Genomic DNA, 12,440 nt, shown 5'->3' with positions numbered 1-12,440 from the left:
TGTTTTCCCTTCTTTTTCTTTTCAATAGTAAAGTAACTGTTGGGTGATATAATGAGGGTGAGACTCTGAAAGTCACCCTGGCAACCTGCTGCCTCCAAGGGAAAAGGAGTGGGTATCAGTGTGTGTGTGTCACGGACTTCTGCATGTGTGCACTAGACCTTACTAAAAGGACACCTGGAAGCTTTGTCAGCAGTTTTTGGAGGAGGTCACATTTAAAAACAGGGTAAAAAAACTGCCATTCTCCCAGCAAGCACTGCAGGAGACTCAAACAGAAAATGGCACTGTACTCTAATAGATGATAATTTATAGTAATACAAAGAAAGCATAAAACACTGATTCTCAAATGGTGAGGGGCAAGTGTAAAACAAACTGTTTACCAACTACAGTTAGTCATTCACTGATAGTATGCAGCAGAGATTTTCAATATAATTCTGGATCCACACTTTTTTCAGCTTTAACTTTAACTTAATATTTGTACAATATTTGGCATTCAATGCTACTACTCTCTATGATTATTTACCTGGATCCTAATATATCCCTTACAAACCTTGAGTTTACCTCAAACCTTGCAGCAAACAAATGCAAGGGATATTTAACTGTGCATATTGCACAGCTATACCACCCTCTGAATTTTTTTTTTTCAAACCAAACTAAATTAAAATCAGGAATGTATGTTACTTTTTAAATCAATCCCAACAGTACTCATTTATCAAAAACAAATATTTTTCTACCATCACAAGGGAATACAGTCTGGCTTCCAGTAGTTATACACATAAGGGTGCTGCCAAGCCATTGAGGTACTGGTAACAAAATGGCACACAAAGACAGAACAACATAAACAACTCTCCTTCACCCTTTTATAAAAAAAAAAACCAGCATTCCAGACAATTACATAAACAGCAATATTGGAACAAAAAGAGTCCAGTTAGCAGCAGAACACCCACAAGCACAAAAATACACCACACCCCCCTTGTCTAGACTCATAGCAACAGCACTGAGCTCTGAAAAAAAAAGATCACACTGAAAGGCTTTGAAGATTTTAAATCCCCCTCCATTAGCTCCAGTGCTTCACTCCTCAGCGCTCTCCTTCTCCTTTGTGAGGCGTTTGCTGGTCGAGCTGGATTCTTATCAGGCACTCAGAATGGCAGGGACATGGAATAATAAAACGTTTTCCACCAACGGTCACGCAAGTGAAATCTCATCACCTTTTTGCCCTCCATTTTGGTGCTCACTGCTTGTAGGCCTAAACTTTTCAATTTTTAGCAACTTTGACACTGGGACAACAGAACATTTCGGCCAGATTCACTCAAAATCTCACGACAAAACTCAATACCTCCACAGACACAAAAAAGCTAGCAGCTTAATTCTGTGCTCTGAACGTTCAAACGATCTTGATTACAAAGCATTTGTGAGGGGCCTTGCCAACATCTGTTTATAAACCCCCGGAATGCTCATAGTGAGTTTGTGGCAAAAGAGCCTGGACAACAACTTACCTGAATACCCCACACTGACATTTCACAGACCTTATTTCCATGATACACAGCAGACCAGGCCATATGTCTTACTGCCCATAGATGTCACACGGAGGTGCTGAGCACTGGAACTCACCTCCGGCAGGGGTACCCCCAGGCGTCTGAGACCCTCCCGGGGTTGGTGGCACCGGCCTGGGCCACGACTTCGCCGCGGGCAGGCCGACCCGCACCGGCCCCACGTACTCCACGTACGTCCCGGGGAAGTCCCCCTTCTCTTTGGTCCTCTCGTTGGTCCCGTGCAGCCAGCCCTTGGGGCTCCGCTCGTCCCCGTCCTGGCGGTCGGCCGCCGAGAGGAGGGACGCCCTGCCCACGGTCAGGACGTCGCCGGGCTCCAGCGAAATGTCGTCCCCTCGCTCCCGCTTGTACTCAAACAGCGCGCGGTACTGGAAGCCGTCGGAGCCCATGGTGTGGGGATCTCATGAGTTTCAAGGCTGCGCAGGATCTGTGCTTTTATCGTCCGTATAAAACTTAGCGACTCGCTCTCCGACAGCCCATTAATATTTTCCTGCAGGACAGCCTACATTCACCTACCACGTCCAAAGTCCACAACTGAACCATACACGAAGAGGGAGAAGGACTCAGATTTACTTTTATTTGATGAACTGGTGATGCTCCACTTCCCCTTGTGCTCAGACTCTAAATGTAAATGTACACAACCCACGTACAGACTGCTTTTAAAAAAAAAAAAAAAAAACAGACAGACAAAGATGGCGACTGCAAATGATCAGAACAGAGCACTTGAGAGTTTGTGCGTAGCGAGAGGGGGCTGGCAACGTTTTGGGTCTACCTGACCGACAGCAGCTGCTGAACGTCCCGAAATTCTGCAGAGATGGCACCGTTCCACAGATGGCAATGGCAATTTGTCAAGAATCCTCACTCTTCAGTCACAGGTGTTGCCACAGGATACCTGCACCTAACCACGTAAATCCACTGAAGACAGACAAGTACTTTCCTACCACTTCCTTTTCACACAGTCCATGTGCGCAGGTCACACTGCCTCAAAATCTGAAAATGTTCACAATTGAATATTACAATCATTATTTTTAATAACTGTAATATAGTTATTACCATTACTTCACTTCTCTGTTTATGGAGATTATCCCCATGTACACAGGGGAGTGACATGCCTGGATAGTTAAATACCTTGTATCAGATAATGAATTACTTAAAAAATGTACTTCTAAATATTACAAGCAATATTTATGTAAGTGCATCATTTCAAAAAAAAATATGCAGTATAATAAGTAGGCTAATTACTCTTACTCTGAGCAATAAGTAAAATGCTGCCATCTTACAAACACGGTGCATATGGTACTCTCTCTGCAAAATATGAGTAATGCGGAGAACATTGTGGGAACACAGCACTTGCAAACCGTCGGCTACGGCTGAGAGGATAATAGCCACGAGACAACTTCAGTGCGGCATGCAGAAAACTAGAGTGATACAGTATAAAAATATAGCGGAAACTTACGTCTCACCACAGAAAGCAGTGTGTTCTTTGCGCATAAGGTCGACAATCCAGTTAGCTAGATCAAAAGGCTTCGGTTTGTGACCATCAAAAATAATTTCGTTTTAAGATAAAACGTTGCGACGGAAAGTCTGTATCGCCTTTGCAGAAAATGCGTGGCTAAGCCCGACCTCAAAACCCCAGTGCTGTAGTGTATTAATACGAGTGATGTCAGAAACCACACCCCCGTCGCGAGTGAATTACAGTCTCGCCGAAGAAGCCGCTCCACTGCAGCGTGCGCAGTTTTGTCCAGCCCGTCCGGTAATATGGCGGTTGTTTCATCCTATCTTAGCTTTGTTTATATGTAACATTGGCAGCGTGCACGCGCTTCAAAAGTGCGTGGGATGGGTCCGCAGACACACATGCAATAACTTGCACAGCCTTGTACTGCTTAGGTAAAATTAATATTGGGAGCTTGTGCATGCGCATCTACTGAGTATTGGACCTACTGTGCAAACTGGTATTTAGATGCACGAGTTTTCCCCCTCTAATTTGTCAGTTGATTCTCTGTGAGGGATGGATAAGTTGCCGTAGCATAAGCTACCATAACATATTTACCCACTCCATGTATTGTGAAAAGTTGTTTTGTTTACAGCTAAGCAGGAACAATAAAATGAGGGGTAATTATTTAAGGAGGATATTTCTTGAAAGTGCTAATGAGTGGTATTGGTGGCAAAAGGGCAAATAGGGTGCTTTTAAAGCAGTACACGTAATGAGTTTACATATCAAGTTTAACGGGAACTTCCCTCTAATGTCATGGCATAAAGCACTCTAGATGTGCATAATAGTAGTATAGATCTTTTCAGGGATCTGAACAACAGCGGTTAACCTTCGTATCAGAACAGAGCTCTGTCAGTTTGGTCATTGCAAATACATCGAAAGGCGCAACAGTGTCAGCAACTTTCTGATGGATTTTCCTCCGATTACATGAAAGGGCTTTCTTGGGTCCCTCCGTTTCCCAGCAATACTTCAGAAGGGTCCATGATAGTTTAACACGCAGAAAAACCAAAAGGAAAGGAGATGTCTTCTCTATACTTGCTAGTTAGCCAACAAGCTATATTATTTGCTATTTACTATTGAAAACAAACCAGATCAGCTTGGTTCTCAATATCATGTTCCACAAGTGATCTTGTGGTGTCAATTTTTTGCACAATACTTATACATTGCATGCTACTGTGCCAATAATTTTGATAAATGAATGCAATCACTGTGCTCATGGAATAAACTAAACAAGACCTGAGCAAACTGTTATGATGTTCTTTTAAAAAACCTACCTTGTTTATTGAGTATCAGGGCTGTTCTGCTTTACAAATTCATGCTGCCCCTCTCCTTGATAGCCCTCTAATGTGATTGCCGACTTCAAATCAAATCAGTAAGACCACTCTAAAACCAGTTATTGTTTTCTTGTTTACCTTCTATTTGTCATCTCACCACAGAATAACAATTCACTTTATCATTTAAATCAACCCTTACAGCGGTACATAGACAGTGTCAATAACGAGGTGAGCTTTAATTATAAACCGGTCACCCATTGGCCCACAAGATTGTGCCTGGAGTTCAAATGCGCAATTTGTTTTGACCCAAGAGCAGTAATACAGTTTAGACCCATCAAGTGCTTACGCAAGTTCAAAGTGGTAGAAATCAATACCCCGAGCTGAAAAACAGATAAGCTATAATCAAAACAAAGTACCCACTCAGAAATGGCAGCCCATCAAAGAATGGATGGTTTTGCAGCACGCATCATGGCCTACATAAATAACAGGGTCTTGGTGGGGGGGGGGGGGGGAATAGATGCCAGACAACTTTATTTCCTGTCTCTGACGTCTGTTATATTCCATACATAGCATGTGGTGAATACGCATTCAAAATATTTGCATATAGGGCAAGAGCTCAGAAGAGTGATATACAATATGCATGAAGAAGGACCAAAAACTGTTCGCTGGGCTGTGGAATTCACGCCTGGGCGATTCCGTTGCCCCGGCACCGAAGCTGATGAGGCACCTAGCGCTGCCGCCCCGCTGTATACGCCAGGCTCTCCTACTCCGCCTTTACCGCTCGTCTGCTCCCAATCAGTGACAAGGGGGGGGGGGGGGAGGGGGTGATCGCGCAGAAAGAGATAATAGCAGAGCGGAGCGAGCCGCCGCCGCTAGCCGCTAGCCGAAACCCCAAAACTGCAGCGGGCCGACGGCAGCTTGGCGCACCTCCCAAAACGCGGCAGGAGTGCAGGGGGGAGAGCTCGGCTGCCAGCGTGAGCGCGTTTCGCACTTCCAAACGAGCGCTTCACGGCCATTTTCTCTGAGTTCGGCTGGATGTCTCGTCAATTTCGTACGCACAGTTCAGTTTTTTTTCCAGTAGTTTCTGCAAAAATGCCTTCGAAAAGCAACGAGGGAGACACAGGTTACTGCCACACTAAACATTCTGTGTCGCCGTAATACAATTAGCTTTTTTTGGACTTTGACCTAATAATCTAATTACCTACTTTGCATATTATTTCAGGGCAGTGCAATTGTTGCATTAATATGCGCTATAACTGATGTTAATCTTGGTGCACAGCTCTTATATTATTCTATGTGTTTTATTAAACACAGTAGAGATAAGCAGAACATGAATAGAAAACTACACTTTCATTTCCTCCCAGCATCTAAGTAATAGCCTTTCCATATAAAATATGCACATGCAGGTCATTTTGAAACCAGACAAGTGTGGAAACTGCACGATAGATGGTTTCATGCCATGACCAGCACTGTGTGTTTCTGTCTGACATGTCTAGTTATGCGCTCCACAGTCCACTGTTCATCCTTACCTTACAACACCCAGCACCTGAGTTACAGGCACCAGATTTGTACAGTACATTGAGCTGATAGTGTGCATGTACAGTGGCAACTAAAACATGAATTATAATCTTCTGCGTTTATTTTGGGCAGTGGACAAAAAGTTCCCTGATACAACGTGCTATAAGAAGGCCAGTACGAATCCGGCGGACGACGAAGCCTAGGCCGTCATTTTACCCAGCCTGCTGCGGGAGTGCAGCCGAGCTCAAACGTCTCTTTTGAGCCGCAGTTAAAACCTTGCAGGGAGCCCAGATGTGTATCGGGGGAAACACATCTGCTTTCATCTCCGCCGGCAGCTTGCGGACCCCGACGCGAAACGCGAACCCCGTCGCATTCTGTCCAATTAGCCGTGAGTCGCGGCAGGGTGCGCGGGTGTGCGGGGCGTGTGCTCGGGGGGGTCACGCTCCCCGCATCACGCAGGAGAGACAGGCCTCCGTGGGCGTCGTGTTTGTTATTCATCTCCGATACCGCACATGGCCCTTTACCGTACGTGCCTTATTCTCGTCAAAGCCGACGTTTCTGTAGCGATAACGCGACGCTATTGAGATATAAAAATTGCCCCTGAGCTCTTCGGACTTGGCTCAGACGCCAGATGAGACGCGGTCCTGCAATTAGGGGTCAAAGGTTCTGTGGTGAGAAACCTGCTGTCTGTCAGTGAAAGATACACATTCTGTGTTGTGCCTCGCCAGGAGGACTGGATCAATGCTGTCAATCCAGGTACGCCATCTTGGTCGCACAAGGCCCCCAAATCTACTACTACCAGATTACATTACATTACATTACATTACAGGCATTTGGCAGACGCTCTTATCCAGAGCGACATACAACAAAGTGTATAACCATAACCAGGAACAAGTATGACAAACCTAGAGAGAAGTACGGTCCAAGTGCAGGAACAACGCATAGTTCAACTTGGACCCTGAATGTAAACTGATTAACACTAACACACGAGAACGGCAACAACGCAATCTATGGAAAAATACAAGCAGTATTAAGACGCCAGATGCCATAATCATGTCAATAAAAAAAAGTCTCTTTACAAAGACTATCAACAAACAGCATTGCCACTTTGACTGGACTGGGGCATTATTGTCAGATGAGACCAAAATTGAATTTAAGAAAGACACTTATTCTGATTAGGACATCATACCTGTGGTGAAATATGGTGGTGGATCTATGGTTTAATGTTGTTTGCAACTACTGCTCCTGAGGGTCTTCTTCTAGTCAATAAAATCATGATCTCCAGAAAGTGGCAAGAGTTGGCCCAAAACCTGGTTTCTTCTGCCAGGAAGCTAACCAAGACAATAATACTTCAAAATCCATGAACAAATGACTAACTGACAAGTGCAGACTGAAGGACCTGAAGGATCATGAAAGATTCTGTATTGAAGAAGAGCCCCTCCACAGAGACACACATATTACAGTATGCAAAACTTGCCCTACATTCATGAGTACATCACATCTCATGAATATAAGTGTGTATCATATAGCCTATGGCATATATAGTGATAGGTAGCAGTATCTAGGTAGCAATATCTAATTAAAATCATAACAAACGCATGAGACAGGCATCCCCATTGGGTATGCTAGTCATAAACACCACCAGACACCCAAAATGAGCGTCTACAGATGTGCAAAATGAACATCGACACATTCAAAATGAACGTGCATGTTTGCATGTTTTGGCCCCAGAGGTCTTCAGGTTTGATTCTTGGGTGTCTTTACATGCTAAGCGAAAAAAATTATGAACTTTACAAATAATGCATTGTATACAATGACATGTATGCTGGAATTGAGTATGTATTTAATGTATTTTCTTGTATTTACTATTGAATATTTAGTCTATAGGTAATTTACAGGAATGCTACAGTTGACATGTAATATAATAAGCATATGGTTGCTCAGCATGGGAGAAGATTAATCCAGCTAGAGCAGCCATCCAAACATGGCAGAGACTTAAACCAACAGTGGTCACCTCCAAGTTAAAGTGTGTTCATGCACAGAACAATTTAATGCTTTATTATCTTTGGCGCACTATACCAAGTGTGCGAGTCTCACTTTGTTTGAGTTTTAACACTCTTTTGACACTGCACCCTAGCTATTGGGATGGTGTGCGTGCATTAATACGGACATTACGACGAGCAGTACAATACCACGTGACCTCAATAAACTGAATTAAATCAGTAGTGGCATGTGTGCTAATCCCATAATTTAAGCCATCAACTGCCTCATTATGCATTAGCAGGATACATGCAGTACCTACAGTATATACACGCAAGATCCTTTAATTTAGTCTGTAACATGCATGTTCACTCAAGGGGTTCAAACTTTATACAAGTGCCAAAAGGATGAAAGGCCAGGATGATTACACTTGAAATAATAATAATAATAATTCAAAGGTCCTTCACGTGCTCTTGCGAGTCTCTAAATGCTGCTTCTCGTGGTTTCACGAGGACATCGTTCACGGTAGCCTCTACATATCCCCTGTGGCAGGTGAATGTTGCAAGCGCAGTTAGACAGAGAGCAATAATAACCGACGCCATTATTTTTTGGTTATTTCTCCTCCGTTTAAGGGGGGCTGATCTGAACCTTAATCATGCGCGGGGTGACACACACACACACACACACACACACACACACACACAGATCCGCAGCCCTTCACAGAAGCCCTTTATCCTCCCACACACACCCGTTTTCCCAGCAGCGCCTGTCAACCTCTCGCTCATTAACATTGAGAAGTAAAGTGCTCGTCACCAGGCTCTGACAAACCTTGACACAGTGCTATCACATGCATTTTGTAACTTTATCTTTTCTTTTTTTTTTTGTTGCCTTGGCTCATCCGCAATGGCATACTTTCATAATCTTTTCCTATTTCTGCGAATTTTCCGAACATATCGTGTATTGTGGGGGAGGAATGTGCGAGAAAGCCACGTTTCAACACGGCACATTATGGCTTTATATCAAGCTACAGTAACGTCAGTTAAAACCTCATCAGTTAAAAACTCGTTTACCGAAAAACAGCAATGTATAACATAGCAAGATGATTTAATTATCATTGAACAAGAGTGCCACTCGATGCCAGGTATGCCATCTTCCACCAATGACAGTCGTCATATACACCCAGTAATCAGGTTTTTTAAATTACCGTTACATCTAAAATTTCTCTAAGTTACATTCAGAACAGTCAACCACTTTTTCCCACGTACCCTGATCAGAGACAGGCAAACAGAAATAAAGACACAAAAGGCCAATCGCTCAATCCCTGCAACACAGCTAACACAGCTAATATGGTAGGGTAGGTGCTAATATGCAGATTAAATGAAAGCATACACCAGGTTACCTGAAATACCAGGTTTGGCCACCTGGCTGGATCTTATCTCCGTGTAGCCAAATAGAACTGGGCTCGCAGCTCCAACTTCGTAGGTTTGATTACCAGGTGAGTTATTGCTGTTGTACCCTTGAGCAAGGTACTTAAACTGAATTGCAACAGTAACTGCCCAGTTGTGTGCTAAAGGCTACAGCAATTACACCCCAGAACACGCTGTAAACATGTTTGCATTCCTCTTTTATAATGAAACATTGCAACCCATGCCGTCATTTCAACATTTCCGAAATAATGTTTTTTGGCAGAAAAAAACTGGTAGAAAACATCTTGGTGCTGCCCTCTAAAAGAATGCTTTCTACATTCCACTCTGGCCACGCCTCAATTGTGATGTCAGAGTACCTCTTTGGAGGTACTACCATGTCATATGAATGTCAATCAAGACATCCAGCTGGAAAATTGTTGCTGCGCACACATTCATACGTTTACTTTTTAACACGACTGAACACTGCCAGCACCCGACTGGTTTCGACTAATGTTTTCAAATCTGAGAAACATGGTGGCCTATTCATAAACTGTCATATTCCATCTAAACAGTCCACTAAAATACTGTGAACTTCTGAAAACATTGGAGGCCAGAAATAGGCCTGGTGACTGCTGAATCTTGATTCATATTTGATATGCAGCACCTAGTTTGAAGGTTTAACCCATGAGCCAGGCACAGATACGCTACGCTGTACAAGATTGTTTGCGTACACAATACTTTATGCAAATGAGATGGACACACCCACCCCTATTTTTCAAAAGTGTAAGTGATTTTACAGTAATAACCTGACTTGACATGATCATATTAAAAATATGACCTAAAAAGGGGAACAATAAATAATTGAACTACACATATACTTCAGATATTCTTGAATATATCTGACAGACAACAAGGTATAGTAATGAGAATTAGTAACTCCTATACATTTTTACTGCATTTTCCAAACAATGTATGCAAGCCCATTGATTTTTGTATTGGGCAGAATATGATTTATTACAATATATCATATGCTCATAGACAGAAAAAATCCACTGTGTAATGCTGAAGAAAAGACATCCTCAATCTAGAATTCTCAGGCTTTTCTATGGCCACAACTCTTACCTCCATATAAGTCTAGAAAGGAAATGATCTCTAAATATTTAAAGGCCTCTCCGTACTTCTACTGATAGCAGAAGCGGTAACAACCGCAATAATCAATAAAAATGAATTAGTCAACAGCATTTCATCATCCAGCACAATCCTGGAAGACCACCAGTAATGTATAAACAAAGATGGGATCATATTGCTTTCTTGAACTCTGCAGTGTGAAACAATCATTACAAGACAAAAATTGGTCTGAGGAAAATGGGAAGACGGGCAGCTTTTGTCTCCAGAGACACAGACAAACAGCACGGGGACAGCAGCCTGGTCCTTAGCCTCACACGGCAAAGCAGGCAAGCCTCTCTGGTTTGAGAGCTGCCCCCACACAGTGTGTGCTATGAAATCACCGTGGAGCGTATCCAAGGTCCTCTAACTCCGCACTGCCACAGCAGTCCTCTCACAGTGGTGCCGTGTGCACTCACAAATGCGCAGTGGATTTATACTAGCCAGTGTTCCTCTCCCCACCGCTACATCTACTGTTAATGCAAATAGGGTATAAGGCAATACGCCGTTTTGTGCTAATAACCTTGCATTAGTCACCCCAGGCCTGTGTGCATGTCTTTATGATAGGATAGTTCTCAGTCCAGCTGGGATGCCAAACAGCAGATCTAGAGTCGCTCTTGTCTCCATAGAAACTGCTTTCCATGACTCGTACTTCTTACCTGTTACTTAGCAATGCCAGCAGGACACCAGTGCTGCTCTTTGGATTAAATGTTATGGAGACACTGAATTCCAGGAAGTGTGTTAGCTGGTTTAGGGGTAGGATACAAATTTTTTTTTAATACTTTCCTCAAACTTGTATGTCGTGCTAATGTATTTGAAGCTAGAATTTTCAGGAGCGTAAGTCCCTAACCATTTGTTACAGACGAGGAGATATGCCATTAGACAGAAATCTTTCGTAATAGTCTTAGTTTGTATAGTCATAATGTTGAAATGTACGCAAACAACAACTCAGGATAGTGTCTTTAAATACCACATCTGAGCTTGTTTTGTTAATGACATCAGTATAAAGAGCAACAAAATGTATTATTAGTCTCTGCCACAGGACATGCCATTTTATAAATGTATGTGTGTGTGTGTGTGTGTGTAAGGGGGGGCGGGGGGAGAGTGAAAAGCTGGGCATTGCTTGTGTAAAATCATTTAGGTTTTGCTATAAGAGATGCAATGTCCAATACATTCCTGAAATGCATTTAGCTCATATTATAAAGAAAGCAGAAAAGCCATCCAAACAATTATTGTAAGGTAAAGCACTTTCAGCTGGTACACAGTATACACAGAACTGCCACAGATCCTTCATGTTGATGTGAAGCTGTGCGAGAGTAAGCAGGTGGGAATCTCTCCCGTTCACCCAGATGAAATCTGGTTCTGCTCTCATGGAGACTGACCTATTTAAGGCATTGCCTTCAGTCCTACATTAATGAGCACAAATGTCTAATCCAGCTGCTTGGGTCCTAGTTTGTTTTTTTTCCTCCCTTCTCAAAATAAGTTCTGCACATAATGTGAATTATAATGTTGTCCAGGTTGAACAACATTATAAAAAACAAAGGATGGAAAATAAAGGATGTTTTCTGTGACCACAAAAATGCACATTAACAACCAGTTAAAAAGCTATTTCCACCTGGCTGGCATTACTCTTAAATAAACTTTGTGGCAACACAAAGCAGAGACATGGATTATGGCATTATTGTAAGGGCACAATTGTAGTGTACCATCAAGACTATATGTCAGGAAGTGTGTGAAGAATTATTCATGGTATGCACATAATGCAAGTAAAAATACAACTTTACTGTTTATTTCACAAAATCCACATCAGCTATTGGCAAAATTATTGTGCACAGTTCATCCCCAACATGTTGCCTACCACTGGAAAAAAAAAAAAAAAGCAGCAAAATTTTGCAAGGGCATTTAAAACTTTTTTGTGAATGATTCCTTTTTGAGCTGAGGTGCTGTTCTGAAAACTGAAAGGGTAAACCATTTTTTTCATCCAAAAATAAATCAGGCAACACAACTGTAGAAAGCATTAGAAAATATGTTTTATGACGTGGTTTAGTATGTAATGAGC

At 42.6% G+C, this 12,440-nt stretch overlaps 1 protein-coding gene across 1 annotated transcript; it reads right to left on the bottom strand.

Moving 5' to 3' along the window:
• Positions 1-865: 865 nt before the first annotated feature.
• Positions 866-4,323, bottom strand: LOC135253834 (phosphatidylinositol 3-kinase regulatory subunit alpha-like). The gene is made up of 3 exons (XM_064333636.1): positions 3,004-4,323; positions 1,609-2,537; positions 866-1,117 (listed from the first exon to the last, which is right to left on the bottom strand). The coding sequence occupies exons 2-3, from the start codon at positions 1,934-1,936 to the stop codon at positions 981-983; spliced, it is 465 nt and encodes a 154-aa protein (XP_064189706.1). The 5' UTR covers positions 1,937-2,537; positions 3,004-4,323; the 3' UTR covers positions 866-980.
• Between the last annotated feature and the right edge of the window lie 8,117 nt (positions 4,324-12,440).

The sequence above is a fragment of the Anguilla rostrata genome, chromosome 4, assembly GCF_018555375.3.
Source record: "Anguilla rostrata isolate EN2019 chromosome 4, ASM1855537v3, whole genome shotgun sequence".
In the NCBI taxonomy this organism is placed as follows: Eukaryota; Metazoa; Chordata; class Actinopteri; order Anguilliformes; family Anguillidae; genus Anguilla; species Anguilla rostrata.
This window is presented reverse-complemented; position numbering and strand designations above follow the sequence as displayed.

Excerpts from the sequence above, each read along its gene's own strand:
- LOC135253834 (XM_064333636.1), bottom strand. The coding sequence starts at position 1,936 with ATGGGCTCCGACGGCTTCCAGTACCGCGCGCTGTTTGAGTACAAGCGG. Across the intron at positions 1,118-1,608 it reads TGGGGGTACCCCTGCCGGAG|CTCGACCAGCAAACGCCTCA; the intron begins GTGAGTTCCAGT and ends ATAAGAATCCAG.